The following is a 24354-nucleotide window of genomic DNA, read 5'->3' on the forward strand; positions in this document are numbered from 1 at the left end:
AAACTGGACATTTCAGTATAACAATAAAACCCACCAATCAGAGGCAGAGTCCAGTCCTGGTTTCTGCACATGGTTCTAATGTCTGCTTATTAAAAGAAAAGTGGACTTCTGACAAAGTGATCTGGCACACTCACTCACTGGCTTCTTCCAGCGCTACGATCTCTCTGCTCTACAAAATACGGCTTGTTATCACATGAACAATGAGTCACCGAGAGCCATTCTCAATCACTCAGAGCTCTATCTAGTGATACTGCCTCGGCTGCAGCTGATGAAACTCTCAGAAGACAGCAGCCTGGAGCTCACACAAGCTGACCTTGCTTCATTCAGGATACTGACTGCCACTCAATATCCCTCTGTATCAAAACAGGCAACCAAACCTATGCTGCCTTTCAACACCACCTGCTCATGTGAGCCAGGGTCTTCCATTGTGAGTGTCACAGAATCAAAGGTTGAGAATCCTCGATCTAGAAAGCAACTGAGCAAAGCATCAGCTGATGTAGTCTTGAGTTTGTCACACATCACGCACACATGAATTCCAAAAAATGGCACAAACCTGTAGGACGGCCTGGAAAGCTCGGCTCATGAACCCTCGCCAGGCCTGCGGCAGGAGGAGAGCTTGGTGCCACTCAGACGGCTGAATGTTCACCTGCACATCAAAAAGCAACAAGCGGGAGTTTTGTTAAAGCCAAATAGGAGCGTGCGAGGCAGAGGAGGAGCAGGTTTGGACGTACTTCGTGAATGAGGGCTGCCAAGGTCTGCTGGTAGCTGCGGCTGCGGCTGATGAGGAAACGATCGATCGGCCTGCCGTCACGGTCCGTCTGCACAGGCAGGCCGTAACAGAGCAGCAGTCCAGCTACAACACACACAACCAGCCGTCAGCATCCTATCACATCATCCTGAAACACCTGTCCAGTAATCAATCTTCAGCTTTACACAGGTACAGGGTGGATTGGGTCACCTGCTAGTCCAGGCTTCAGCCCAGGCTGCTTGTTTTTCTCGTAGGTTTTCAGCATGAATGCTGGAATTCCTGCCACTGTTTTGCCCTGGTCTGAACGCAGGTTCCCCCCCCTCAGGGCAGAGAAGTAGACCCCCCGAGGCATCTGGCTCATCTCCTGCTTCACCAGTGAGGTGAGGAAGAGCTCGAATGCTGAGAAGAGAAAAAAAGATGAGTGTGTGTAAGAAGGAGCTGCGATTCAACTTTCCAGAGCTGTAACTACAGAATGATAATGATAAACAGTAACAGAGCCTCCTGCCATTGCCTTAGTGTGTGGCCCAACTGGAGCCACTATCGCACCATCGTGAAGCACGACCGTAAACCACAACATGAGAGCAATTTACCTGGTAGAACAGACGCAGGGGTGAGAGCCATCAGCTTCACATACGATAAACCTGGAATGGAGAGATCCTTCTCTTCTTCCTCTTCTTTCTCCTTCCCCTCTTCATCGTCCTCATTTTCAGGGAACTTTGTCGCTGGTCTGGCCTACAGAGTAGCAGCAACAGACACAGCAGATATTTATTTAGGCGTTAAACAATGATAAAGTCATATCGCGGCAATAGATTATATCCAACATTTAACCTCAGGACCTGCTCGCTGCTGTGTGTGCTGTGTTGTGGAACTTCTAGGAAATGAGAGGATAAATATTAAGCCTTTCGATGGAGTTAAAAATGAATTACAGTGGGCGGCACAAGCTGTTGAAGAGAGTAATGTTATCTTCATTTTTTTTCCTAATTTGGACTGAACAAGACTGCAGCCATGCTAGCAGCTCTGCAATGCTGTAGTTAGCAACAGCAGTCGATGAGCCAATTGTCAACATTAGCATGCTAATATGTTCACAATGACCATGCTAACATTCCAATGTTAAACAGGTATAATGTTTATATTATGTTCACCATCTAATATTAGCATGTTAGCATGTTAGAAATTAGCAATAAACACAAAGCACAGCTTATGGTTACTTTATGCCCACTTTATATATGAAAAAATAGTCACTGTCCACACATACTTCCTGCGTCCTGTGTGTGGAGGTTAAGCAATTCATCCACTAGAGGGCAGCACAGAGTCAAGAGTTTCTAACAACTACAAACAAGGCAACAGTGAAGGAGGTTGTAATTATGTAACTTTAGAGAAAGAGGCAAAAGTAGAGGTGTTGGTTACGCTGCCCCCATGGTTTGTTGGTGGCATGGCTAATTGCTAACCCCAGCTAGCGGTGTTCTATGGACATACAAGCTGTACACGTTAAGACTGACATGGCAGTGGTAGAAAAGGATAAAAATAGAGATATCTAACTCCATTTTTCCCACATATTTTAAAACTTTTCAACATCTGACATTTGAATAATTTGTTGTAAAACGTCTTTTACCGCAGATACTCTAAAGTAATGCTGAAGATACAGTATATTAGTTAATTCAAATGCTAACTTTCCTGTATCGTATATAATTTCCACTTCTTGGAGGGAAAATCAGCTAAAATAAACTGTGAAAAAAAAAAATATATATAATGTAAAGTTATACATTTGAGACTGTTAAGAGAACGGAGAAGGACACTTACCGCCTCAGGGAGGAAATTTATTGTGTGGGCCGCTTCAGGAAAATCTGCCAAAGCCCTGTAGCCACAGCTGGCCACCTCTGGATCCTGTTACAGCAAACACACAGTTTTTCAGTGTTGTGTATGTACATAGAGATGGAGAAGCTATTTACTTTTAGGGCCGTCAAAGCAAAACACTGACTTAAAAAAAGCTCCATAAAGCTGAATGGGGCTGCAGAGTCGGTGATGATTCTCTGTGGGATCATGACCACAAGAGGCCAATTTCACATAACACACAGTCATTTGATCCATTGTTGAGATGAAATGAACCATTAGTGCAGCTTTAAGAGGGTTCAGTTCACTAGCTGCCCTCAGAAACCTGTGCGGTTAATTGTATGTCCGTCAGTCATCTAGCATTTGGTTTCAGTCTAATTTTGTAATATGTGAGAAACATTTTGCACCACACACACACACACACACACACACACACACACACACACACACACACACACACACACACACAGCAGATATCTCCAGTGCACAGACCTTGCTCAAAGCGTAGTTCCAGAGAAAGCTGACCACCTCCTCTTTGAGTTTCTGAAGAAACAGAGGTAAAAAGAATTTTAAAGGATTTAAGCATCTCATTCTCCAAAAGTAACAACATGTATTTTTAAAAAGGAGATTCAAGGCTCACCAAAGATAAGCTGTTATTCCATTTAGCCAGGGTTAATTGTAATTTACAAAAAAAGCTTCAGGCCCCTTATTTTTACGGTGATTATCCACTTAATCCTTAGCTTTGGAAGCTTAAAAATCAGTATAAATTATGTATTTAATGTGTGCATGTGTATCTCTTAAATTGTTCTGACTGTTGAAGAATTAGTCAGTGGATATTTTTGATGCTACCACTGGGGGGAGCCAAAGTTAAAAACAGACAGGAAGACACAAAAACCCCAAAAACAAAGCTCCAGCATCAAAGAGACGCTTCCCTGAAGGAGGTCAGATACCTCATACTCCTCTGACTTGACCGTGAGCTGCGGAACCAGAGCCAGAAGTCCAGCTATGGCTTTGACCATCAGTGGACGGGAGTCGCCGCTCAGCTCGGGCCCAAGACTTCTCCACGTTGAGACGATGTCCACTACCTGCAAAACAGGCCTCATAAACCTCTGTGGCTACATTTGCTGTGCATGCAGTACACTGGCCTCAGGTGTGTGTGTGTGTGTGTGTGAGACCTCTGCCCGGCACAGCTCCTGTAGTCCTTGCAGGGCGAGAGCAGCAGGGGTTGCCAGGTCTGGTCTGGTGCACTGGTTCAAAGTGAGTTTAATGGCAGCTAACATGTCCCCTCCATGCTGGTAAGGCCTGACACACACAGGCAGATTTCTGTTTCATTCACTACACAACGAGGTGCTTGCAATTACGCTGTATTTTAGAGACATTTTAAATCAAACGTGCAGGACCAAACACAACATGTTCATGTGCGGGTTCTTAAATTAGAGCTGACCCGACTGACTGAAGGTGGCAGTGAAAGAACGGTGCAAAGAAACACACTGATACCAAAGTATTGTAAAATAATATTACATTATGTTTCGTTATCGATGATTTTTTTCCACAGATTATGCCCAGATCATTCCACGTCTACACAGAGCCACTGCCCTATCTTAAAGACCGGAGCTCCTGCTGTCAAGTCTTTGTCCGTTCACATTGTGTTCAATCAGTCAGACCCTTGTGTGAGACGCTACGTGTGTGGTGGTCTGACCTCTCTCTACAGATGTCCCTAAGGCAGGCAGCCCTGGCCAAGATCTGCTCCCACTGGGTGTCCTTTCCCACCACCACCCTACTGTCCTGCTGGCCCAGCAGACGCTGCAGCTCCGGGTAGACTCGATCCTTACAGGAAGGAATGAAGTCAGTTATGAGCGAACAAGAGACGACACAGGAAAAATGAAAGAATAAAGAAGACCTACGCATATTAACATGATGATCAGAAGTTACTAATACAGACCTGTTTCTTCCAGAGAACAGTCATGAGGCGCATTGCCACTGCTCTGAGCTTAGGGGCGCTGGCCAGCATGTGGAGCGTCTGCAGCACCATGGGGACGCAGAGCTGGAACATTACAGCACATGGTGTTTGTTAATGGCTAAGATCATCTGAAATGAGCTTCCTGCTTATTCTCACCGGTCTGACAATGAGTCCTCTGCATATGAGGTTTTCATATTCAGAGTATGAATTCTGCATGAAGAAGAGCGATCAGTGGAGGTTTGTATTTTCTGTCACAACACCTTCATTGTAAAGGCGGACAGCGGAGGCCAGCTGTGCTCAGTACCTTGTGAGTCCCGAGGTTTGGCAGGCAGTTCAGCATAGCGTGAGCCTGGCCTGGATTCTTCTCCTTCCCCAGTTTGAACAACAGAACGGGAATCAGGGAGGGGACCTGCAGACACACATGTGAGCTTGGATGAAGGAAACAGCCATGTCATAAAAGAGCCAGTATTTACCCAACATGTCAGAGGGAGAGAGTTTTGGGAAGGGTTGATGACAATAAGCTTATTAAAAGATAGTTTTGATGTGATCTTTTCTGTCCTTCTATGCATGTGAATTGTCTGACATTGAACATTAAAGTTTTGTGTTTGGGGCTCTAACGGTTCAGCTGTGGACACTCAGCACTGCTGTCATCACACAAAGCACTCCACATTACACTGTAAAAACTTTCATACACTGTAAAAAATGTCTTCACATAAAGAGCTGAGTGACCAATGCCATAAAACTTTAAGTTAACTGAACTGGTGCAGAAGAGTTTGTAAAGAGTGTTCATTATAATGTTAAACATGCCGAGTCAGCTGAACCAAAGACAAACACTTAAAAATAAGTTCAGTCAACAGCTGTTGAGCTTCTCTGATAAGAGCTGCGAGATAAGCTCGACCTCTGGTAATGTTCATTTTCCCCTCGTGCAGCAGTCTGAGGTCTGGTCCCTCCTGGTGCCTAATTATTAAAACGTTCTTTGTCTTCTGTCCAGGATAATTTCTGTCAGGAGACTGGCCAATTAGCAAATAGACACTGCTGCATATCATTGGAGCAAAGGCAGTAAAATATAATATCAACAAACAATACTGTGGTTTAACCGTTAAAATGGAGTGTAAAAAGAAACAAAATATTATTAATCAATTACATTTACTTGTTAAAATAAATATATTTTACTCTTTTGTTTATCTTTTCTAGCTTATTTCGTTTTTCAGTTCCTTAATTTTCCTTTCTTTCGGCACAGGGTCTTTGGCACTAATTGATATTTTTACATTAAGAATGGATCAAACGAATATGTGCATTGTGTATAACGTGAAAGATGTTCTTCAACTCTGCAATATCACTCATCCCAGTAGAGCTCTTTAGCCTCTTTTAGCTCATTGTTTTGGGGTTTACCGCCGGTTTGGGTTCATCCTCACAGCTCTCACCAGAGTCCTTTCCAGCACCAGCAGCTGTTTTCAGTGAAAAAGCTTTAAAAACCTACTGTACCCGAACTGCTCAGCACCAAACAGCGGGCAGCTGGTGAGGCTAGTGGAGTATTTAGCAGCTAAAGAGCCAGATATTTTTCCCAGGAGTTGGTGGGGACCAAAACAGAGCTAAAAGGAGACATTCATCAGGTGGACACAAGCATGTCTTCTAATTAATGACAATGTCTCTCTGGGATGTAAAACACTGCAAGCATATCTTTAAAAGGTGACACCACAAACCCCAGCAGGGAGAGCTGTGGTGTCACAGTCAAGTCGCACGCATTGTCATTAAGGTTATAGGCTGTCCCACCTCCCCATCTCGTCCTGGTCTGAGCCACGGTCATGGACGTCCCAGCTCATTTCCACACTGATCAAATAAAGCTTCATGGTACAAGTTAGAGAGCCGAATGACAGACAATGCAGGGTTAACAGTCCATCATTCCCTTCAATGCTCAAGTCAAAAAATAGGAACATGTCAGGGTCCTTGGATGCATGTAGTCAACAGCTCTGCAGTGTAGCAGCCTTTAATTAACATAAAGCTCTTACTGCTGCCCTGCACCTTGGCCGTTGCATAGCAACCACTTCACCTGCTTGAGATTAAGTGAAGGGGCAGAGAAGAAGAATATTGAGGTTTTCCTTCAAGTCGAATCCCTGAAAAGTCTGCCGCTGACCCTAATCCACAAACTTCAAATCAATAAATCATCATTTCAATAAATCAGCATTAATAAATAGACAAATCTAAAACCATCTTTCCTCCTGCATCTACACGCAAAGGTTAGTTTTGTTATTTCTCTCATCTGTTGTAACAAAGAGAAACTGCAAACCTACAAGGTGCTTTGAGTGTTTGTCAGACTAAACAGGCAGATGTGAGGTGATATGATACCATGAGGAGAGGAATCCAATGGATTCAAATATGCCAATAACCTTCTACTAACGCATCAAACGACCGGCACAAGTGGCACTCTGGGAGCAATTAAACCAGCAGCAGAATACTCTGAGGCATCTAACGAGCCCGAATAATGAGGGGCCTATAGCACCATGTGATATTTCACATCATCGTCTGGAGCTAGTGACTCCATTTACAGTCCCAGAGGGTCAGAGGTAAGGCTGTCAGATTAAACCTCTCTATACAACTGCAGAAAAGCTGAGGTGACGCGGGGTTCTTAAGGCTGCATTTCTAAGAATCACTATCAAAGCTTCTGACACATTATGCCAAAAACCAAAAATATCCATATGTTGGAAATGAAATACTCTCATTCGTGCCCTCTGCTAGGTTTAAAAAAGGCACTTTGGCAGACAGGAATAAAAATTGCCTTAAAATGTGCATTTATCGCAAATAACTGCATGGGAGCTGCACTTAAAGGGGCTGGAATGGGAGCTGAAGCCCTGAAAGGGGTTGAAGTGTCTGCTGAAATATAAGAGCTGATATACAATTAAAGATTGGGACACAATGCAGATGCAGTGGAGAACACCTTGGATGACATAATGTATAAGTCAGCTAATTCCCAAAAGTATGTAGACGCAGGTCAGTTCGTCCTCAGGCTATGTGATACCGTTAATTACTTTTAACAGCTCTTTTTATCAACAAGGTCGACAATTTGAGTCTGTGTATGCAATTGGATGATGTTAAACTGTTAAATTTATGAGTGATAAAACATGGCTGTGGGCAAAGTTTGACTTTTAGATGAAAAAAAATATATATATATATATATATATATATATATATATATATGTGTGTGTGTGTGTGTGTGTGTGTGTGTGTGTGTATGTATTTTATTTATTTGTGGCTAGGTAGCTTTCCAAACCAATATGTCATATCTTTAATAGATGTTTTCTCAGTAGAATCTCTACTGGAGACTACTCTGGAGAACTGTAGATGGATGAATAAACTCCCTGTGCTAAGTAAGACATTTGAGAAATAATCTCCAAATACTAAATCATTTTAGTAAAAATGGACCTCTTACATCATCACAGCATGCTCATAGACACACTCCACTTGCACTGTAGTACACACAGTACACATGACTGATCAATGGTTAACATATATGGATGACGGGAAACTAGTTAGTCTCGGATTTTACTGCAGCTTTTAATATCATTGACCACAGTATTGTAATTGACAAGCTCAAACCTTGTGGTATTTCACCTTTAGCTCTTGTCTGGATGAAGAGTTATCTCTCCAACAGCACACAGCGAGTGTTTTTCAATGGCAGCTTTTCTGACAGTAAGAAAATATCTTTTGGCGTTCCTCAGGGGAGTTGCTTGGGGCCACTTTTATTTTCAGTTTTTCTGAATTATTAAACATATGTTGTTAAAAAAGCCGACATAGTTATCTTTATGTTGATGACTCAACTTTGTTTTGTGAATCCCCAATTTTAATAAAGCTGACAGAGAATCTGCATGTCGAGCTGTGTATCATTACTGAATGGGCGAAAACAATGAGACAAATAAATGTATTTGGTAGGTGGAATGTTTTCAGTAACCAAACTGTGCTCAGCTTATCTATAGATGGAATATCTCTTCAGCAGGTCACTAAAACCAAATTACTGGGTGTTAAATTGGATAACTTCCTATCTTAATCTTTCCAGATGGATTTCATTATCTCCATCACATGCAGACATTTTTTGATGAATCGGCCTTGTCAGCGAAGGCATCAGCTCAAAATGGCAGATATGATCGCGATTAATCGGTGATTTGTCGGTAGACCATTCATTTTTTGGTACTGTACACTTTTTGGTATATTTGCATCCACGTGCTGGAGTGCTGTAACTTACTATTGTGTGAAAATTCTAATGCGGATCCCCAGCACACTTTTGTGTGTAAACTGCTGTTTTGCAGGACTAGCATCACTTATTTTGCCTTAAGGTGAAATGTGCATATTGTAGTTTTAACTAAGCGCCTTAGTCAAATATTCAAGTCACTTATTAAAAAGCTCCAGAGAACATGCTTTAACTGAGGGTCTCTGTGTTGCTAAGCCTTGTGGATTATCTACCTGGCAGGGGTCGGCTGCAGCGATGGCCTGGCTCGCATCCAGAGCCAGCTGGCAGACGTCCTCCTGACCCGCGATGATGAGATGGGTCACAATGAGGGTGAGGGAGCGGAGCTGCTGCTGGCTCGACGACAGGGCCGAGCTGACAGACAGCAGCCAATCAGCTGCCGCTGCTGGATCATCTGCCAGTTTGCGCAGTATGGATAGAGCCACGCTGAGCTCGTTGTACCAGGAACTGAGAGCAAGTGCCAATGGTGGACCAGACTGATGAGAAGGAGAGAGATCAAGAAATGAAATCAGCAAACGTGGATGTGTTCAATGCTAAAATCAATGATAAATATAAACAAATCAACAAGTGAGAGAGAAACTGTTCACACAGGAATTCTTTATTTGCATGAGCTCTAAAGTTGAGAACAGCTCCAGCTTTGAAAAAACTGTGAATGTGGCTAAAAGTGCTTTGGCCGGCGAAGGCCGACACTGATACTGCCAAAAGCTTTTCATTTGAACATATCCATGACGACATGTTTGTTTTGACGGGGAAAGGTCTGAGCAGCAGCCTCAGCGTTACCTGTCGCCGTTTGTCTGCCTCTCTGCTGATGCTGCGGAGCAGGCTGTGGGCCAAGTCCTGGTTGAGGCTGTGAGTCCGCCGGTCGGCCAGCGGCTCGATGAGGGCCGAGCAGGACAGCAGCTGCAGCACGGGAAGAACCAGCACTGGACTCACCCAGGGCGCCAGCTCGGCCTGCTCAGGGACTAAAGTCAGCGCTGTGAGAGGTAAACAAGACGGGACAAAAAAAAAAAAAAAAAAACTTTTAAGAAGGATCCAGGAAAATGTTTGTAATCACATTGTCGAAAATCCATTTAAACCTAAAAAAACATGATTTATTCTTCAGACTTGTGGACTTGCATGCTTGTCTGTCAACACAGTTTACATTCTTACACATTCAGATAACACGTTGTGCACAGACTACAGGAATTTCTAGTCACAGTACATATCAGCTCCTCTCTAGGAAACTAGGGAACCCAAAAAATGCATTAGATCAATATAAGATGTGTTCCCCTGTCTTCACCAGCTAGTTTCTACCCATGTCTGTCTGCTGCTTGGTGCTGTGCAGGTAGTGTACAGAGGGTTTGTCAGACTATTTACTTTATTAAATGGATCTTCCTGTTCAGAAAAAAGAAATGACAACCACATCAGTAAAAACTGCTTGTTCTCTTGTTCACTTTTTGGAATTAAAAAAAAAAAAAAAACCCAAAACAAATAAAAAATGTATCTTCTTCCTCTGGGCTCTGACGGCTTGCTAATGGTGTGTGAAATTTAATTTTTCATGTAGATCTGCTGTATTAAAACAAGCATGTGGTGCGGCCATAATAACAGTGATACAGTATAATAACCTATAATGAGTTTCATATCATGCACATGGGTATGATAGTCATTACAAAAGCAATTAGAGATGAAACGCTGTAAATGAAACCATTTGTAGGTGTTGGAGAGACACGCGTGGATTTTTTTCAAAGATGATACTTTGAAAAGATGAGAGTCTTTGGCCTTGGCTTTGTTTCCTTGAAACATTTCATTTGGAGCTCAGGATTTGCCAGCAGGAGAGCTTTAACAACTGATGCACTGGATGCTGGAAGGGAGTTTCACAAAGCATCCATATGACACTGCCATGAACTGTTACAGGGCAGATATATGACATATACATGGTATGACTGTGTGTCCAGGACTGGATGTCTCAGCCTTAGCTGCCCAGTAGACATGTATTTAAGAAGGTAATTACCCAGAGTGAGCAGGCCGGTCTGCTGAGCTGCAGGGGCCTCGAGCATCAGCAGGGCCACGCCCATCACCAGCTCGTCTAATGGGAGCTCCTACAAATAACAACAAAGGTTAGACACCGACCCTGAACCTCTGAATGAATCTGAATGTTACGGGATGATGAGCTTTGCCGTCTCACCTGTTGGCAGGCCGGCAGGAGCTGCTGCAATAAGTTGAGAAGAGGCCGACAGTCTCCGTTTAATGTGAGGCAGCGCTGGCAGGCACAGAGGAGCTGAAGAAGCAGCCCGACTCTCTCGGTCCTCCAGCGGTCCCCCGAGGCCGGGATGAGACCCTGAAGCAGAGCATCTACGAATCCACAGAGCTCCAGCACCGCCTCCACACTGTCCACCTGGCACCACAGACACCAACACTTTGACATGCTTCCAAGAAGTACTGTCCATGACAACACATCGTTGGAAGACAAATTCAACAAAGCCACTCAGATTTGGGGGAAAACTTTTTATTTCTTTGTTTTTTGCGTGATTATGGCATCTTTCAAGACATTTTGATAATGGGGGATGAGGTTTGTTCATATAAAAATGTAACTACTGTACACCAGGGTCTTTAATTTGATACTACCTAAAGCATACCTGATTAACCTAAAGGTTGAAAACTACACTGATTGTTCCCTAATCGCACTCCTAAATCAGGGCGTCACCTGCATGTGTGGCACCAGCTGACAGAGGCACCGCAGCAGGCTGTCAGACACTGGGGACGTCTGTGTCTGGTCCTTCTTCTGGAGGACCGATCCAGCTCCTGGGTGCATGGGCAGCAGCACCCTGAGGAGACCGTGTCGCAGGAGGGCGTGCTGGGGTTGCCTCTGAGGTTCACAGTACAGGTACCGCAGGAAGGGGACCAGCATGGTGACGTAGGCTGGTTCATTTCTGCAGCACATACACACACACACACAGCGTGCTGATGAGCAGCTCCAACTCCGCCACATAATGTTGGCTAATATCAAAGGTCGATACCACTCAAACAGGTGTGAAACTGAAACTTTCTCAGGCTGAGACTTTGCAAAGAAACTCATCTATACTGTGGTGTGTGTGTGTGTCTGTGTGTGTGTGTGTGTGTGTGTGTATGTCCATATTTGTCAGTGTTGCATAATCACAGCTGTCAGTGGTGCGATGAGTTATTTGGCACGGGGTGCTCGTCACAGATGGCTTTGAAATGCAGGCGGTTAAGGAGGCAGTGATTGGATGGAGGGTTCAAGGCCTCTGATGCAGCCGTGCTAACCTGTCAGCAGCCTGCTGAATGAAATCATCAATCTCCAGCAGCAGAGCCGGCCAGCAGTCCACTCGGTTCTCCAGGGCTGTGATGTATGGATGAGGGCTGCTCCTACGAAACGACGGGACAGAGCAAAGGCCGCGTTCACATCACGCATCCAGCCTCCACTTTCTCATTTCAATCTCATGCAGGTGACACAGATTGTATTAGCGTGTGTATTACAGTGAAAATTTAAGGCGTCAGCAAAATAATCTTGTGTGGAGCATCAATCTCAAATTTCATGGTCATCCAGTAGTCGAGGCATTTCACTTAAGACCAGAAAAAACTTATGATGGCACGAGAGAAGCAGCCAGAATTTGGGGAATCTGCGGATGCCCAGTCTGATCCAATACTTATATTTGTTCAAATGTTGATTAAATATGCATCAGAAACATTGAAAAAAAAAACAGCTGCACACTACCACATCTGACACACCTCATTTTCCAAAAGCTTCTCGATCCAAATGCTGAATGATGAAAAATGATGAAGCTGATCGGCCTGAAGTGCTGATATGATGTGAATCAAGGTTTAACCAGAGGAAAGAGGTCTCAGTCTGTTGGAACTGTTTGCGAACTGTTTCACTGTCCATAACATACAAAAACTCTCTGTCCAACAGCAATCCAGGAAAACATGACCTGAGCCAGCCGTCTCTAACATTCACATTCCATCTTCATGATGATCATGTTTGCTTATTATTTGCAATACAATAGTCATTTAAAACCGAAGCTTTCTCGATGCCTAAGGTGTCTCCATTACACCATTGTCATAAGTTTTCCCATCCTCCACCTGTCCTGTCCCGTCCTGTCTTGTCCATGTAAACAATGGACAGCCTCCACTCCTCTTGAATTTGCACACCCATTAAGTCCAGACAAAACACTGAGGTCAAATCCAAGGTGAAGTCTGCGTTTTGTAAAGGTTCGAACTCACAGACAGGCCAGAGAACACAATAGGGCTGGTGTTGGTGTGTGTGTCGGGGGACGGGGGGACCTCCATCAGGTCCACTTAACCAGTGTGTTCCATCAATCATCGCAATGTAAGTGTAGGAAGGAAGTTTAGTGACTGAGCGTGTCTGTTCGTGTGACAGCCTGCAGCGTGGCCCAGACCTGGACCACTCAGCAGCTCAACTCCCCCCTCCTACTACTCCCTCTTGTAATCTATCTGACCATCTCTGTGCCCCCTCCTCAGGTTCCCTGCAGCCGTCTCCAAACCCTCCGCTTCAATACAGCCCCCATCCATCAGCCTCTGATAGCGCTCCCCACTTTTCAGCTGCCACACAAAGGGAGAGGCAGGAAGTCAAGGCAGGGACGTTCCTCCTTTTAGTTCAACCCCAAGTTCACAGCTGAATCAGAGTGCTGGCAGACAAATGGGCCAGGTAAGACCCGCCTGCTGCACCGCCCAGCGGAGCACAGATGTCTGCAGGTTACACCAAGCTCTGAGGTGAAGTCTAGGTTCGGAGCACAAGTCTGATTTATTATCTGAAAGCCGGCAAACCTCACCAAAACATCACCCCTCACAAATCTCCGGGAGCGGCCTTTAATCTTTAAGCAATCTTTAACAGATAACACATGGCAGCTTCCTTACAAATGACCCACAGAACCGCTCTTCCTCACTCAACAACGGGATGGTACGTGGCAGAAGTCCTCATCCTAAAAAAGATGACAACCAGACAACGTGTCTCACTAACAAGCACGGAAACAAGTTTGGAAGAATTTATCAGCTGATATGTTTTATTGTAACTGAACTCTTTCAAAGTATGAAATATCTTTATTGACATCAGCCTCAGAGATCCAACCTCGCTCAGACTAAAGTGACGTCTCAATGTAGGATTTTCTGTTTGTGAAGTGATGATACATACTGCTGCTCATTGTAACCCTGATTCACTGGATCAAAATAAAATGTTGTCAGAGGGTTCCATTAAGTGGCTATAGGCTGAAAACCTGTTGTGTCATTGTAACACAGGCACAAATTTCAATATAAATGTGTCAGTTACTCCCATACCTGAGCAGGCAGGCCAGATACATTGAGTATGTGGGAAAGCCTGCAGGGGACAGACGGGACAGACTGCGCTACCACAGCCAGACTCACAGCACATGAGAAATAAGGTGGTGTGGCTGACTGAATCATCCCTGATCCTGCTGGGGGCTGAAGTGGCTCAGAGTCTCAGAGGCAGATTGCGCGGGGCAGCGGCGAGCAGACGGTCAACAATGGGCACCAGTATGCATCCTCCATTAATCCCGCAGCATTTACAGTTACCCAGCAGTGCTAGACCCAATGACCAATGGCGGGCCAGACTGCCAGGCCAACGGCGCCACCCTGCTGCCCTCAACACATTCATCTTCCCACCAGGGAGGTTCAGGCTGCCAGACAGAAGCAGACAGCAGAGACAGCGATGAAGACAGAATGAGAAAGAAAAGGACAATGGGAAGGAGGAGAGGACTGTAGGAAAGAGAGAAAGAAGGGATAGAGATGTGGACAAAGAGGGGTTAAGAGGGAGCGAGGGGAAAAAAAGAAGGAGGTAACCGTGTCAGAGGTAGAGAGAGAAACATGGAGTGCAGGAGGCAGGAAGGGAAACCTGAAGGAAAAGAAAAAAGACAAAGCAGCACAGTCTTTTTATCACCCGCTGTAACTGATTAAGGAGGCCCCAGGATCTTGGCAGAAGTGCAGATCTAAGACTGGAGGAGGAGGAGGGGGAGGAGGAGGAGGGGGGGGGGGCTCACAGCGCTACACTGTATCAGCCTGGGGGTGTTCAACCAGTTAGACTGCCCTGCACCACAGAGGACGAGCCCTGCTCTGCATAGAGACTGAACCCTCTGCATTATCACATCAAGACTGCTCCCTGACCGAAAGCTTCCAATAAAATGTCTGTTTTCATTCAGTGAAAACATCAGAACAAGCTCTCCACGCTTCGGCTGCAGGCGTTAAGTCAAAGCATCACTCTGTTGTCGAACATTTCGGTAAGTCTGACCATCATTTCCATTGGCTCGACTAGTGAAGAGTAACTGCTGACTTTAAAGCGTTGTGAAATTGCTAAAAAGTTGAGCAGGTCAAGAAACACGAGGAGTCAGACAATCAGACAGAAGCCAAAACGTTTATCCAGATGAACTAAATCAAACCGAAAATGAGCGAAATGTCGATAACAAACAGTGCAGAAGCAGCACAGATGTTACTCATAACGCTAACAATGACTCAGTTCTCCTCAAGTGTTCCAGTAAGCCACGACAGTGTGACAGCGAGCCAGCATGAGCGATCCCAGCGGCCCGTTGATCCAGCCAGACGTGAGCTCTCTCTGAATTGAGGGTGCAGAGTTCACCCTGAACGACGCACTGAAGCTGGTTCGTTTGACGCTGAAGCTGTTTCGATGTTTGGTTACGCCACAGAGACGTGAGGTTCATCCTAACTACTCCACAAAGAAGGATGCAGAAAATGACGGTTTTGCTTCCTGCGGCCAATCAGTGAAAAGCACTAAAGCAACGAGGCTAACGGCTAAAAATAGCTAATGCTAACCACCAAACAACGACGAAAGGTACGTGAACTAGGACAAAGGTGATAGCTATACGAACTTGATCTACAGCTGGTGCAAAACAGTGACGCCAAGTGGTGAAACCTTGAACTGCAGCACAGGGAAATATAACAGTACCCTACACACACACACACACACACACACACACACACACACACACACAGACAGACACATAAAGATTGCCTACACTAGCAAACTGTAGCTGGTGATTAGAAAGTTATCTAACTCTATATATTTGCTTGCCAACACTATAATGTTTGTATTTAATGTCATTATGGGACATTTTGTTATAATTCATTCATTCATTCATCTTCTATACCCACGCATCCCATTTCGGGGTTGCGGGGGGCTGGAGCCTATCCCAGCTAGCAATGGGCGAGAGGCGGGGTACACCCTGAACCGGTCGCCAGCCGATCGCAGGGCTACTTTGTTATAATTAGTTTGTGAATTTTTACGAGTTATGGCCAAAAATATGTTTGTGTGTATCCAGATGCCATATCTTTGAGTTTAGACCTGCTATCTTCAATGCACTCAGCACCGGAAAGTCTTAAAAACACATTTCTAAACACATTTCTTGTCCAGGCGACGTGTCTGGATACAGATGGAATTTTAATACCAGGTCTGAGTGAGTGGGGTCACAGAGACACAAGCTAAGGCACTGTGTACATGACAAAGACTGACCTGATGGAGTAAGGACAGGTGAAGAGGCTTTCTCTGTCTCTCTGGTCTGCCTGCATCTGGAGCAGCCGTCCAGTGACCTTTATCAGCCCCTGGACATTTCTGTTGGCAGTTCAAGGCAAAAACAGAACACAGAGAAAGTCAAGAAACACCGAAAACACAATGACAGTGCTTTTAAGGACCAGCTAGCCTGCTGGGAAATGAGCTTCTCTCTGTTCAAATATGTACCGGCACCCCTTAAAGCTCACAGACGGGTGATGTATCCCATTTGTTCGACTTGCACACAGACAGAAATGTGAAAATGACACTTTGGGGTTTGAGGGGGAGTTGTGTCGTGGGACTCTTTCTTATCTCATCTCGTTGCTGAAATGAAAGAAGAACGCCGCGGGACATCTCACTAAGTTTTGAACTCTTCCTTTAAACTTTCAAATGGCGTGAGGAGAATGTTTTACTCTGTCAGAGAGGCAGGAGACTGTGGAGAAATAACTGAATCAGCCTGATTGATTTGTTCATATAGCCAATGATTATGAATGGAAGGTGCTTGAAATCTTAAGGCAGTAGTGCGCTTACCTTATTTAATTTAGCTTGGTTTTTTTTTTTGGTTTTTTTTGTCAAACTGTTTCCAAGGTCAAGAATCAACTTCCATGCTCAGTTTTTCTATTTCTTAAATTATCGAAAAAAGTTTCTTTTTTTGTTGTTTAAAACTGCATGAATCCACTTTTTGGCCACTACATGTAAAACATGATCTGACATATTATGACCCTAAAAATGTGTTATGGCAAAGTGGTTGGCAAATTATGGTTTATTTATAACAAAGCAACATGAGGATTCATTTGAAGTTGTGTTTGTGTCCTTCTGATGAATGGAAGTCCAATACTAGCTTAACAAGAGAAAAACATCTGGCTCGTTAGCTGCAAAATGCTCCACTAAGCACATCAGCTAGTCTCTAACTGTGACTGTGTGCTGTTTGGTGCTGGGTAGGTGTCGTACAGCTGCCGGCTGATGATGGAAACAGGCTGATGAGAGTGAGCCAAACTACGTTTCTGGGCTGCAAAACCAAAACAATGAGCTAGAAATTGCTAAAAAACCTCCACACAGCTGAGTGCAATTGAGACCTTTGTGACAAATCTCTTTGGATTCATTAAACAAGTGACTCCTTTCACATCCACACAGCCCTGTCATCTGTTGTTTACAGAGAGTATTTTTTGTTCCATCAACCATTGGCAAAAAGGTCTTTTAAAAATGCTGCCTCAGCATTTTCCACAGAAGATGAGTCACATTATGTGGAGCAGAAAAGGTCACTCCGCAGTTAGACTTGATCCTCCTGCTCTGACGGTCGGGACATGAGAAGAATTAATGGATCCAAGTCAGCAGAGGGGGCAAGGACGAGGTGGCATTACGACTAAAAGCTTGGTTATGCTTCTGCACAGAGGTGCAGTGTCACCTACAGTACGAGTACACTATGCCCAAAGCTCTGTTCAACTAATCTTCGAGCTGTTCGTCACCTGCGTGTGACTTAACTCTTGTTTTGCTGGTGATGCTGGTGTGGAGCACTTTGTTGTTCATGTTGTTAATTGTAATGTCTTTTCTGTCGTGGTTGTCTGACAGTCACCACGCAAAGAAAATTTCCCAGAGGACAATAAAATACAATTCAAGTCCATGTGAATTTCAGTCATATTAACTTCATCATTCTTCACTTAAGCCTGGGAAAACTCAAAAACTTGTGAAAGATTTTACTTCCAAATTCCACTTTAGTGAGCTCTAGTGAATATATTTTCTCTCAGTTTTCAACACTATTGTCTCTTCCTGTCAAGAATGTTCTTTTAAGGGTTTATATTGACAACCATTGCATATTATAGAACCACACTAAGTGCAAAGTGAGGGCTTGTAAGAATTTTTGACTGATCGATTCCAAAGCACTGTGTCATCTGAGCGGTGAATACAGAGGACATCACAGCATCTACGGAAGCAGATGAGGGTCATTAATATTTTGAGCTTGGGAAATGATGTTCAGAGATAATTTCTCAGCCTGCAGAGGTGTAATCACCTTTTGTGTGCATGTGAACAAACTGTATGCACGTATCTGAATGTGTGAATTTGTAAAAAAAAAAAAAAAAAAAAAACATATTTCCACAGGAAGAACACTTTTTGTATATGTGCAAATTATACGAAGCTGTCACGGAGGCCAGGTGTGAGTGTCTGTCGTGTACCTGGCGGAGGGCAGGAGGTTGAGGACACTGTTGAGGACGTAGTGCTGGTCTGCGTGGCCTTGATCCACCAGCAGCACCAGGGCGTCGCAGCAGGCTGAACGCACCAGAGCGCAGTCACTGCAGCACTGCTGCCACAGAGCCTCCAACGCTGGACCCTGACACACAGCAACGACACGCACAACTCACTATTTTCATCCAAACGTAGCTGAAAGGTGCTTAAATCGGCCTTCACTGACTCACTTCACTAAATGGAGTTATTCTGCTGTTCATAAGCAAGGTAAAAACTGTGCTGCAAAACCTTCAATCATGTATGGAATACTATAGCATTTCAGAGCAAAGACGCCCTTTCGTGGAGCCTTAAGACTCACCTGGATGGAGGACTGTGTGATTTGCCCATTTGGCCCTTTTTCCTTTAGCACGGCAGCAACAAGATTCCTCACCGTCTGGAAGACAGAAAGCAGGCCGACACACACTTTTCTGATGAAAGTAAGGTACTGCGGTTGGTCTGCTTAGCTGTTTAAGTGGCTACAACCCAGATGGTTCTGTGTAACAATCCTGTCAATGCATGCAACTGAAGTATTGATATCAATGCAAAAGTGCTGATTATTCAAGATAAACCCTCCTCCTCCTGCATGCTCCACCCAGGCGCCACCTAATCTAATCCTACTTATGGAAATACTACAACTACTCCCAGCCAGTACATGGAGATATCTAAATGAGGCGGTGATTAGAAACAACACAGGAGCAGAGATGGGAACAAGGACCACAGAGGAAAGCTTCGCTCCCATGTCGCCGTCTGCTCTGACCGTGAGACAGTAGCTTACCTGGGCTTGTATGACGGGGCTGGGGAAATCAAACCGTATCTTCAAACCCTCCGTCATATCTGCCGGTCGCGGCTGAGCGCAGAGGGAAACTAGAATAAGTTCACAAAACTACACAGAATTCAACGATTTTGTCATACAACGCTATAAAAGGAAACTTTCCCAGAGAGCGAGCCTCTATTTAACACAAGAATATCACATATCGGTGGTGCTGCCTTTGAAACAAAAGCTAAGTGACGCAGCCACCTGTTGCTTCGTGGTATTAATGGAGCGAGCGCTGCAGGGAGAAGCACTGCTTGGAGGTATTCAGAGACGGACCCTTTGAAAGCTGATCCCTGCCGTTATCAAATTATTGGCCTGCAGCATTGACATAATTTTGCATTGAATTATTCACAAGTGTTCAGTATACCACAACACTCACTCACTGGCTCGCAGGTTGCTAAGTAAACGAGCGGCCCATCTCAGGTTGTCTCATTAAGCCTGACAATATAGCATTCAGGTGCTGACCACCAGCTGTCTGAGGCCTGTATACCACAGCTGCTCCTCTCGAAGGGGACATCTGACTGGTCAGGGTTTTGAATGGGACTGGGTACAGAACTCATGCATGTTTTTGGTGCTGGAATATATCCGCTGAGCATTACAAACTTAAAAATTAGCAGTGAATGTGCTGCAAATTTAAATCAAATTTAGTCCATTGTGGAGAGAAAACTACTTCATAAAAGCTAACATTTAAAGCTTTCCTAGCCTAGCTTAGCATTGGGCTGGAAACTGCGGGAAAAGCCACAAGCTGCAGTTTTCACAGTTCTGTTTGCGTAAAGGTCAAACTGACAAGATACAGCATGGAAACCAGTGAGCTCCACAGGTGCTGCTGGGTGTATTTTTGGACTGTACCAGGTTAGCCGTTTCCCCCTGATTGCAGTCCACGTGCTAAGTGAAGCTAAGCTAATCGCCTTCTGGCAACAACTCACGCTCACGTACAGGCGCAGTCTTATAGACTTGCTTGAGATACAAACAAAAAAGTGGCCCGCTCATCAAAACATTGTTCAGCAGCACCAGTGGGCAGAAATTCAACAGGTTACCTTTAATCAGCAACTGCTTTGACAATCAATAAGTTATTGAAGGCGTTTATCAAGTAAAAATGGTCAACAATCACTGCTCCCAACATCTCCAATGTGAGGAGTATTTTTTATATCATTGCTAACTGAATCTCATTGCGTTACAGACATTCAATAGACAGAACAACTGCTTACTGAATGCCATAAAATAGTAAATAACATAGTAAATAATACAAAAAATATGATATATTAAGTATCAATAAATTCAGAATTCAAGAAAACAGCTAAGAAAAGCTTTTTCTCCTTACTGGTAATTCTTTAGTCCCTTAACCCCCCCGAACATGTTCCTGTTAATCAATACCTGTAAACCAATGTATTGGTTTAACATTACTAAAGCCGCAGGGAACACGAGCCTCGTGTAGCCTAACCCCTGCCACCCCCTCCCCAAACACAATCACCCAACCCAGCCCCCCCTGCTGTTATCTAACTGATAAGCCAGCCTACTTTGCTGCACTGTTCACCACCCTCCTCCTCCTGCTCGCTCTGCACCGGCTCCCACTGCCATTCAGCTTCATGGCCACATAAACAGGTAAGTCAGCAGCACCTGCTACTACATGACTACACTCCAAACTGACACTGAACCCTGTCAAGAGCTGATTTATTGATGTTTGTAGATGATATGGCTGTTAATCATGGAATATATATTGTATATCTAGCATACCTTTGCTTAATACTCTTAAAAATGAGTTATGTTTGAAGAGTTTGACGAGTGCACGGGTGGGAAAAGTTTATTTTTCAATGAAACTAATTAGAAAGACTCAGTCATCACTTGTCATGTATTGGAGAAATACCTAGCATTCAGAAGCAAAGTCAGTCACTGGTCAGCTAAACCTAAAAAAAAAGAAATAAAAAAGTTTGTTCACCAAACTGTTCCAGTAGTTTCTACTGCACATTTACCTTACAGCAAACAATATAGGCTGGCCTGTACTGCTAGGTCTGCATTAGCAATACAAGAGGGGACAATGCACGAACAGTGTTGAGCCAACAATGCTTTAGAAATGACACCGCTGAGGCTTTACTGTGTGACACTCGTTGCGGTGCGCTGACACATGCCGGACCGGTGGCAGGATTTCTGACGGCCTTTCAGGTGGCTCAACACGCGCAGCCGTCCACAGCCAGGCTGGAAGGCCCGAAGCCACAGCAGCACAGAACACAGCCATTGATTGTGTTCTTTGACATCTGACACAGTGGTCACGATCTAATTAATGACCACTTCATTAGATACATTATACCGGGGCTGGGCAGTAAATGTATATAATAGTTCAGCTTCTCAAAAACAAAAGATTTGCTCTTTTTCTCTGTTTTATTACCAGGTAAAGTAATTATTTGGGGGGTATTTGGGGGACTGTTATCTGGTCAAAACAAGCAATTTAAGGATGCTTCCATGGGCTCTGAGACATTATGATGGCCATTTTTCACACTTATTCACATTTCACACAAAATGTGAATTAACAACTTGGCACCACTGGCTGACTAAAAGAGCAGCACTGCGACAAATACATACACCACAAGATCTTTGTCAATTATTCGGTGAGAACTAAACACATAGGTGGCCAGCCCAGAGGATGAGGGGATGAAGGGATCCGACCAGGGCTCACGACCAACAGCGTCCCGCCATCCTGGGAACCATAGAGGATGTGTTTGGAAGGCCTTCAAGACCAAAGGGATTTTTGTATAACTATCGCTTAGCATATGACAAACCATCTTCTTGTAATGTTACGACAGTTACCATCACATATTATTGTGGTTGGTCCCTGCATCCATTCCCGCGTCCTGCGGAAACAGGACGTGGGAATGAACAGCGGACATACCCTGTTTTTTTACCTGCTAACGCTACATTGTGAACAACACGAGCTAGTTAGCTCTTAGCTGTTAGTAGCTGGAGGGCAGCAGAGACGTCTGGTGTGTTTGGCTAACAGAGCTAATGACTAAAATAGCTAACAGAGCCAATGGAGCTAATAGCTCGCAGCTAACAGAATGAATAAAGCTAACAGAGCTAACAGCTAATGAAGCTTTAAACAGTGAACTGCAGTTTAAGGTGACAACAGGTTTGCAGTAAACAAATGAACTGAAGTACTTCAGAGGAGTACAGTTTGGAGGTAAAAGTACTTTGAGTTTGCAGTTAACGTTACAGACACAAAGATACTCCAAAAACTGACAAATTAAAGCTACTCTGCGGAGCTTTTGACCACCAGTACTGCTGTGGAGCAATGTTTTTAGGAGCAGATGTTTTTTACATCTCATGCAAGTGCACGAGAACACGCATGCACAGGGGGAGCAGACAGGTGACCATAAAGCCTGCATAAAGATGGATGACATGATGGTGAGGTGACAAGAGCTGAAGCCAAAATATCTTGATTGGCCCCCTTTAGCTGGTTTCTGTACAAGTCGTTAACCCAACCCCAATGCTTTTCATAATTTCCTTGATGGTATGAAAATGAACATTAAGGGGTTGGTGGTTCAATCCCCAGCTACTCCTGCCCATATGTGAAAGAGAAGCACTGAACCCTAAACTGCTCCCAGTGGCTGCTGTTAACTTTATAGACATTTGTGCACCTTGTGGAAGCATAAAGCCTAAAATGTCACCATCTGCGCATATGAGGAACACAACTGTCACGGAGATATATGTGTTATGTGTATAAGAGTTTAGACAAACCTAAACAGTCTCTAAGTGCGCAGTTGCGTTCAGGTATTTTACTATCAGCTACAAAAACAGGTCTCTGTCAAGCAAAGATTTAGGTATTTAAGTGACACTGGAGAGGAGCTGTGATAAACATAACCACGTGTTGCTCGTCGTGGCAGACTATCGTGACTGTTTTATGCAACCTTCACTACACACCACATGAAACATTAATCTGTTTTATAGCTACTTAACCTGCCTTAATCCATCCAGTAAGTGTTTCATCAGCAGAAGGATGCTGCTGTCGCCCAGGGTGGTGTGTTTTGGCAGCTGCTTGTTGTTGCCGTTGTTTTTCAAATCAGGCCCTTAGGTAGATTTTATGTGTGCCGAATGAAAGGATGCTCTCTGCTCCGTCAGACAATGCTTCTCGTGTTGTTCTGTGCATTATAGACTTATAGTAATATGTGAGTGTAGTTTAAGTTAACTGATTTTCCAACAGGGCTCAACATAGCGCGCTCTCCTTGCTAGTCGTGGTCCTAAACTCTACGTGTCGTGCATACAAAACCTGTCATGTAAGAACTTTAACGCAAATCTCTGACAGACGGGCAAAAAAACTACAACATCCAGAGCTACACCATAATCATTATAAAATAAAATGTAATCCGCCAAACAAGCTAGCATATATTAGCTGAATGAATAGCTACACTGGAGTTACCAACACAACAGCTAATGCTATTCAACAGGAAGTGCATTCGTAGTAATAAATACAGTTGGACTGTATTTCCTCCTGCAGTACACCGAGGAATATATCAGACTCTCAGTTAAAAGATCATAAAAGTTATACGTGTTGTTGCCCAAACTTTACCTCTCATTCAGCCTCCTGTCTACGCACATGTAACTACGGCGAGTACCGAGGACCGAAAATGATAAAAGCCGACCGACTGACTTTCTGCAAATCATGGTACAACGACGTCAGTGTACTAATGAAGACGTTCATAAAAACTGACTCAGGAAGGTTTGAATAGCATATTTACATATATATGTGTATGCACCAGAAGTGTTAACAGCTGGGTTAATTTAATGGAGTATAATGTTTTACACGAGAGACATGGAGATGTCTAAAAGTCTGTGACTGCACACATTAAAATCAAGTCATCATTAGTTTGACCTTTCTTAATAAGGTTAGTCCCATTGAGACCAAGATCTCATTCTCAAGACCGACCTGAGTGGGCTAGATATTACAAAATATACCGAATACTGGAGCAATGACACTCATGAGAAAATAATATAATATAGCAAGGTGTGACAATTAGGTCTGCAA

At 44.1% G+C, this 24354-nt stretch overlaps 1 protein-coding gene across 1 annotated transcript in view; it reads right to left on the reverse strand.

Moving 5' to 3' along the window:
- focad (focadhesin) overlaps positions 1 to 19359 on the reverse strand; it is a 30053-nt gene extending 10694 nt beyond the window's left edge. Inside the window, exons 1-21 of the mRNA XM_076725401.1 lie at positions 19302 to 19359; positions 18846 to 18920; positions 18478 to 18632; positions 16271 to 16369; positions 12040 to 12141; positions 11462 to 11687; positions 10943 to 11152; positions 10769 to 10856; positions 9559 to 9752; positions 8994 to 9254; positions 4843 to 4947; positions 4521 to 4622; positions 4278 to 4405; positions 3754 to 3880; positions 3529 to 3663; positions 3071 to 3121; positions 2549 to 2632; positions 1339 to 1480; positions 959 to 1147; positions 732 to 853; positions 554 to 646 (exon numbers count right to left, since the gene is read on the reverse strand). Of these exons, the coding sequence (XP_076581516.1) occupies positions 554 to 646; positions 732 to 853; positions 959 to 1147; positions 1339 to 1480; positions 2549 to 2632; positions 3071 to 3121; positions 3529 to 3663; positions 3754 to 3880; positions 4278 to 4405; positions 4521 to 4622; positions 4843 to 4947; positions 8994 to 9254; positions 9559 to 9752; positions 10769 to 10856; positions 10943 to 11152; positions 11462 to 11687; positions 12040 to 12141; positions 16271 to 16369; positions 18478 to 18632; positions 18846 to 18920; positions 19302 to 19358 (2745 nt within the window). The 5' untranslated portion in view covers position 19359. The remainder of the gene's footprint in view (positions 1 to 553; positions 647 to 731; positions 854 to 958; positions 1148 to 1338; positions 1481 to 2548; positions 2633 to 3070; positions 3122 to 3528; positions 3664 to 3753; positions 3881 to 4277; positions 4406 to 4520; positions 4623 to 4842; positions 4948 to 8993; positions 9255 to 9558; positions 9753 to 10768; positions 10857 to 10942; positions 11153 to 11461; positions 11688 to 12039; positions 12142 to 16270; positions 16370 to 18477; positions 18633 to 18845; positions 18921 to 19301) is intronic.
- Positions 19360 to 24354: the final 4995 nt, after the last annotated feature.

The sequence above is a fragment of the Chaetodon auriga genome, chromosome 24 (assembly GCF_051107435.1).
Source record: "Chaetodon auriga isolate fChaAug3 chromosome 24, fChaAug3.hap1, whole genome shotgun sequence".
In the NCBI taxonomy this organism is placed as follows: Eukaryota; Metazoa; Chordata; class Actinopteri; order Chaetodontiformes; family Chaetodontidae; genus Chaetodon; species Chaetodon auriga.